Genomic DNA, 7624 nt, shown 5'->3' on the forward strand with positions numbered 1-7624 from the left:
TGCTCTGGCGTGAGACTGGTAGGTCCTGGGTTGGAATCTCGCGTAGGTGGGATCGTGGATGCGCACTGCTGAGGAGTCCCATAATAGGACAAGCTGGCTGTCCAGTGCTTCCAGGTTTTCGATGGTGGTCTAGCTTCAATCGACCCATGATTTCAACTATGAAGATACCAAATTCTCCACAAAAAACCCCTCTGATCTATAATTTTTGTTAAAAGAAATAATTAAATTTCTTAGATTTCAATCCTCTATAATTATTTCGTTTATCCTGAGTGTTTTTCTTATCTAGTTATTCAGTAATTAAACATTTTATAATCATTGTCTATTCAGATATAATACATATTACTTACAAATTCACAATAACTAGTTGACAACAGTTTGTATATTTTAGATTGTGGATCATTTAAACGATCATCCCAATTCTTCAATGGAGAATGAATTCTACTTTTAATCAAAATTGAATATTTATCTAAAAAGACAAACGAAAATTTATTATGATCATTATAATGATAGTAATATTTCAGTTATATTAATGATATATTAACTTGCCTATTGGATGGGTGTAATATTTAATAAAAGGGACTATAAAATTGAAGTTATATCACCAGCTGAAAGTAGTTTAAACTATTTCATAAACATGTATACAAAGAACATCTTTATCAGATATACATTCATAAAGATTTATTTATTCAGGCTCACCTTCCAAGTGCCTTATCTTAATTCATGCTATTATTAAATGTCCTTCTATTCAATGGGGGAATTATTCATTACCTTTATTGCACACATAGAGATTAAATGATGACAAGTTAGTCAATCACCGTTATAGTTGAAATGATTACCTAAATAACATGATATCAGTGGTACTGTTACAGTTAATACGACGTATATTAGTCTTTTAAAGTATATGTAGTACAATCCGCTTTGATTAAAAGTTTACCGGTTTAAAAGAACATTCTTACTCAAACATAGAGGTCGGTCCCAGGAGTCAGTACAACTCATATAGCTAAAGCATTTGCCACTAAAAGATTAAACACAATCGTTCACGATTTCTGAGCTTAGAAATGCATTTGTACACGCCTGGATTAATTAAGTCAGTTTGAACTTCACTTAGTCAGAACAAATCAAATCGAAGGTGAGTTACTGAAGATTACATAAAGGGTGTTTGATCTAGACTATCTAGTATAGGTATCACACCAGTGCCAGAACAGTAATTTATTTTTCCAAAAAAGTAATATGTCTTACCACTTAAAAAATTTCCTTCTGAACTTTGTAAGTCACGCTTTTCTCGTGATTGTAGAAATCGTGGCATTTTTTGATATTTCGGAGTTATCTCGTCTTCAGATAAATCAAAGTGCTTAAGTGTTGGAAATTCTCCATAAACTTCAAAATTAATCTCTGGTACATGGATCGAATTGAACAACTGTTTCTGTCGATGAGATATTCCTGGTTTGGTTAATGTATCATAATTGTGAATTGTTTTAGCTGTTAAGTTTTTATCTAATAAACTTCCACATAATAACCCAATACAGAATATAATCTTGGGGACATCAAATGTGAACAAATTCGTTCTTGTCATTTTATGCTATAACCTAAAAAATAAATATGAATAAATTCGTGACTATTATCTACTCTTAGTATTCAGTTAAGAGTCAATGAAAAAACTTCTATTCGAAAAAAACATCCGCCAAACTCTTCATTCCGGCTCAGTATTAAAATTTCCTGGTTTGACTATTCTCAATCAATTTCTGAATCTTTTATGCATCAGAAAATTTTACAATTACAGTCTCTATCTAAACATGATTTGTAAATGTAAGCACTTCTTTTCTTAAAAATTATTTAGATTAGATTCAATGGTGAAAATGTATCATTTATAATGAAGTTTTAAAATTGTGTCATGATTTTACTTTATTTTATGATAATAGTAATAATAGAAACACATTCCATGAAACATTTTACAATATACTTTTAAACATAATATTCAAGTGATGTTTAACTTCAGGAGAATTATCAGCAGTTACTGTATGATGCTTTAATAGAAGGGCCCCCAAATGCCCTGGTACGGCCGAGAGTGGGGAGAGTCCACTCTCCCTCTCGAAATACTCTCACATGGCCAGCGAATATATAGCCTCTGCCAGGGAAGTCCTACTCACTGCCTTCTCGTGGCCTTATTGTTGTTTACGAAATTGAGAGGACGAAAAGCGAATGTCCGGCGCTTTAACCGGGTTGGTGGACACGGCGAGTCCACCTAGGGGAGTTGGAAAACCCTGATTCCAAACCAGTGGTGCACATGGACTCCAGGATCTTGAGGGAACAAATGGCGTACGAATCAATCGTTGATCACCGGCTACCATGGGACTGCATCTCCTCACGATGCTCCACTGCCTTGTGGGTCAGACTTTTAGGTCAAAGGCTCCGGGTGTGGCCCCCTAAGAAAACCAACTACTTTAGTTTGGGCACCTGGGCAGTATCACAGCCCTCACACAAATCAGATGAGATTTGTGAGGCGCATATGTATCTGGTGCTTCCTTGTACCAATATTTATGTGTTTAAATAAATAAATAAATTCTGGACGTATTAGAACCTAAAATAATCAGAAAAATTCCCTTTTCTGTTGTAATATCTTTTGAAACGATAATTTTTTTATTTATATAGGAGGAAATTATCTGTTGAAATAGTAACAATCGCTATAACTGATTAATAATTGAATTGTTTTCACCATTTATCTCACTATAGTTTGAGAATATTAAATAGTGTATATCCATGACAACTTAGCTTTGATGAAAGCATGTTACTATAAACTAGTCAGGTTTGACCTTGATTATGCTGAGAAAAGTAAATATAACTACGCAAGTTGTAGTTACACATTTTGATAAATGTTGTGTAGTAACCAATTCCTTAAAGCAAACAATCTCCAAGTACTAATCAAGACAGTTTAACCTTTTATAGAACTAAAAGATAATTGTGTATCATGTAGTAGATGGAATCACTCTGAGTGGTAACAAAATCATGATTATATAAAATGGCCTTGCAGCTACGAATTAACTTGTCTCAAAACGGAACTTTCCTACTGACCACTGTGTGATAAACCATGCTGCTCGAAACAATTTATGAACGTTACTTCAAAAAACACAAGTATTAACAGTTATGCTCACTGATCTGACTGAAAATGACCTTTCCGTCTTGGTTGGGTAAATGACAGGTAAGAGTTATCAAGTGTATTATTCTCACTCACTTGGTGGAAACAGAACATAGAATTAATCTCAATAAAGCTTTTAAGGTTGTCCATCTTATTCCATCAAGTTTGCCACGTGGTTCAAGTGGTGGTCTTTTGCATACTTCTGAGGCTAATGGATTCCTAACCCATAAACATAACCTTCGTACTCAAAAGAAGTTTGTACAATCGCTCTCCTTATCTTGTCCATCGATATGGAAGCGTGGTTTAGCTAAACTTTGGTTAACATCTTTCCTTTTATATAAAAAATCTTCATTTCATTCACCATACACTACCGATTTATGGAGAAGTAATATTTCTCTCTGAAAAAAACTAGATTTTGACAATTCCTATAGTTCTCATAACAGTATTGTTCCCAAAAAGACGAAGGCACCGGTATTATTAAAAAAACAGACTTCTACCGGTATATGCTTAATATAACCAAGGTGACTGTACAAAAAACAGTTAATCAAACATTAAAATGAAGTTCATTGAATAACCAGTGAAATATTGTTTCTTAACGTCACATTACTTGTACTCATACACTTTTATATCATTTGTTTTTAATTTATCATGTTTATTTGAAATTATTACATCTCCCATTATCTACTTGAAGCTAAACTGTCGAAATGATCACCTAGTAACTTTGATATGCGTATGATGTAGATGATGACTGGTGTTAAAAAACTTGTCCAACTTCTCGATTCAAAACCAATCTGTTCTTTAGTAATTCATCTGATTTCACTCAAAAATCAATAACCAATTACGGTATACCACAATTAAACAATCAATCCAGTATCAGAATGATCGTGGTTTATTTTTTAAAAAAGCGATTTGTATCAAAAACTTCGCTGCGGTTACAACCCAGTGACGTTAACATACTTCGTCGAAAGAAACGCTGACCTGACGATAAACTTCAGTTGGCTAGCTCCCATTTGGAAGGTTCAGAGTTCAAGAAGACGTAACTCGTTGAGTTACACCATCTAGGTCATTAGATTTATGTTCAATGACTAAATTGTATCACGATTATGGTGAAAACTAAAGGCTTTGGATTTGCTTTTTCCTAGGATCATGAATGTACACTGGCTAATTGCCTCAAATTTTATGAATTTCTTCAGATTAGTGAATATTATCCAACTAGTACCAATCTGCAATAGAGGCTATCTCTTTACCAAATGATTTTATTATATCTTAATAAACTACAAAATTTACCTGTACTGATTAGTACAATAAAAACTATGGTTCTAAGTAAGTGTTAAGTTAACCTGCTGTATAATGTACTTTTTGATAAATAAAATGATCACTTTTGCACCTTTACTAATATGCAGAACCAGATAGCATTAGACCGAAATTATTTAATAAAGCTTTCGTTGTTGACAAATTTAAGCCTAACTATGCCTAAAATGCTTAGACCTAATATCACGCTGTTTATGTACTTAACAGACCAATAAGATCGATAGCTCCAAATAAATTCTAGCTATGGATAATAAGTAATAATACCGAATTCGCGTTATAACTTCATAGAGTATAACTAGTTTGCATTCAATGAACTGAAGGTTATTAATCCAAGACAGCTTACTTTTGTAAATTAAGATGACCATTTATGCAATAATTAATATTTACGTAGTATAAATTAATAGACAAATTTAGAATAATACGACTGTAAATATGTGTATCAATGGTAGTGAACATATTTCCTTAGGACCCATTATCGGTACCTCTACATCAGACATATTTGTTTTGTGGAGTATTGCTGTATAACGAACAGATGAGAAAATAAGAACTGGAAATTTATTGTCAGAAACTAGTTAAGTACAATTTTGACAGAATTATATATCAGTCACTAGTAGATAAATTGTGATAGCTCATTTCCGTTTAAACTTTCTTCCGATTATATTGATTGGAAAAACAATGTGGACTTCACGAATAAATAGTTTAGCCCAGAGAACATAAACCCATTAAAAAAATAATATATAGTCTGTGGACAGTGTCGTTCTATTGTATTCTGTCAGAATAATCATTACACCTATTGTCTTTTTCACCTTTAATGATAAGTGAAGTATATCATATCTGGCAGTTTTTGAACTTGCCAATTTAAATATTGACTGGTTTCAGATTTAAATAGACATGATGAATTAACAGAGGCTAGTTGAACTGAAATATAAGTTATCCTACAGCAGAGAGTGACAAACTAACTACATACGCCCATCCTTCAGTTACTTCTAGCTAAAATAACCAAATACTTGTTTTATATACCATAATATTTTTAGTACTTGTCTATGAACTCTAAGATATCAACTTTCTTTTGTGAGGATTACTGAGACAGAAAACGTCAACATGTAAAAACTACCCCAAAAAGATTTTCTTCAGCAAAATATTTCCGGAAGGATTTTACCAAAATTGGTAGTTTTCTTTTTTATCCTGGTAGATACTGAACTTTCTTGTCTTTAAAAATACATCCATCATAGAATTTTTAAATGAAATATCAAATCTATATTGATAAGTGAACTGTATAAGTCATAATATCAGCTTACAATTCACTACTCAGATCAATATTATTCATAATAATGATAAACAGTAAAAAAAGTTTTATTTTCACCAATTAACACAAGCACCAGTTGGATTCTTTGATAATGATAATTATGAAAGTTGATAATTTTGTTTAAATCAACTAAATTATTCAAACAGTACCGTTTTAAATCTTCCATAAGACCTTCAAAATTATTCATATAATGTTATTTGAAAAATAGTGTTTATTTAAGTCGTGTGGATACAGTGTTGAGTAACTTGAAAATATTCCAGATTATATAATTTCGTAATGAAAATTACCAATATATTACATAAAATCTCTACGAACCTAAAAGAATGAATAATAATTGTCCGCTAACTTATACTGAGATTCTTAAAAAGTTCTAGTGATGATAGGGTATGACCTTTAGAGTCGAACTTCTTAGAATATTAAATCAGGATATCATGTAATTTGAAAACATTTTGATTTGGTAGGTTAATGCTGTCTTACTAGTCAGAACACATGAATATGTTGATTTTATATCTGATCAAAAGTCATTAAAAGTGAATAGTTAAAGAGTGTAAAACTAATATGAAACCAATAACGTTTCTATCCGATATTAACTTCATAAAAAAAATGCAGGTACATCCAGGTGACGAGTCCCAAATAGGATGAAACGCGCGTCAAACTGAATTCCATTGCTAGCCACTATCCATCTTTGTTTATAATGCTTGTGAATTAAGGCTATAACGAGGCAATATGCACAGTATGTACATATACCAATTAAGGACTGATCAGTTAAAGTCCAAAAATATCAATGGGAAGATTCAAATAAACAATACTAAGTGAATAATGACAATATAGTTAAATTAAATTATAAACAGATTACTTTTTGAATATATTCATTATATAACTTACATAGAATACATTTATTCCCAATGATGTAATGTATAATATCCAATGAAGTAATAATATTAATAATAGTAGTAGCTATCAAGTCTTCAATGTATCAATCAAACTAATGAATAAATTTTGATGATCCAAATTTAATTCAAAAAAAATATAAGTAAGAAACAAAAATTTTTTTTTGAAACTTATGTCAACTAAATTAAATTAAAATTAAATAATTATTTGAATTTTTAAAAAAAGTGAGTAGTAAAATGAAAGTATTTGTTAATTAACTAATTGTTGATTGGTTAATTTATAATAAATAATTATTCATTTTAAGTTTACAAATCATAAAAATTTTTTAAAAAAAAAAATAGAGGTGAGTTGATTTATTTATATTTATGTGTGTTTATGAGTAGTCATGTCAAATTTTAATTGTGTGTGTGTGTATGAGTCAGGATATTAGACAGAATTAAATGAAGTATAATAATGAAGTGATTTAAGACAAAATATTGCACTTTCCATCTTAAGGAGTATAGATAGATAGATTGATAGATTTAGGGTTTTTATTACATTCTTTTGATAAATTCATCATACAATCAAATCAGATCATAATTATAATGATCCTAATAATAACAATGATAATGGTTCAGAATCATAAAAATTTAGGACATTAGAATATACTTTTCATTATGGACTGACTTATAATTTATTTTTTTTTTCCATTGTTTAACATCAATTTTATTACAAGTACAACTATCATAAATCTTTCTTTTTTTTAAAAAAAAGACAAAAGATTCGAGTTTCTTTTATTGTCTCTTAACCTTAAACATTGATTTATTTGTTCTTTAGGCTTGTTTATAGTTCATTTCTTTTTTTGTTGCAGTAGAAAAAAAGTATTTATGGAATAAAATTTATTAGTTATTTAATATGTGAAAGCGTGATTCAATTGAAGCTAGACCACCATGGATAACCTGAAAGCACTGGACGGCCAGCTCGTCCTATTATGGGACTCCTCA

The 7624-nt window shown here is 30.8% G+C and overlaps 1 protein-coding gene across 1 annotated transcript in view; it reads right to left on the reverse strand.

Moving 5' to 3' along the window:
* Nucleotides 1–1573, reverse strand: part of Smp_181330 (hypothetical protein) — a gene marked incomplete at both ends in the record, with an annotated part of 68025 nt that extends 66452 nt beyond the window's left edge. The window contains 2 exons of the mRNA XM_018799219.1: nt 348–466; nt 1240–1573. Coding sequence (XP_018651030.1) covers nt 348–466; nt 1240–1573 — 453 coding nt within the window. The remainder of the gene's footprint in view (nt 1–347; nt 467–1239) is intronic.
* Between the last annotated feature and the right edge of the window lie 6051 nt (nt 1574–7624).

The sequence above is a fragment of the Schistosoma mansoni genome, chromosome 3, assembly GCF_000237925.1.
Source record: "Schistosoma mansoni strain Puerto Rico chromosome 3, complete genome".
In the NCBI taxonomy this organism is placed as follows: domain Eukaryota; kingdom Metazoa; phylum Platyhelminthes; class Trematoda; order Strigeidida; family Schistosomatidae; genus Schistosoma; species Schistosoma mansoni.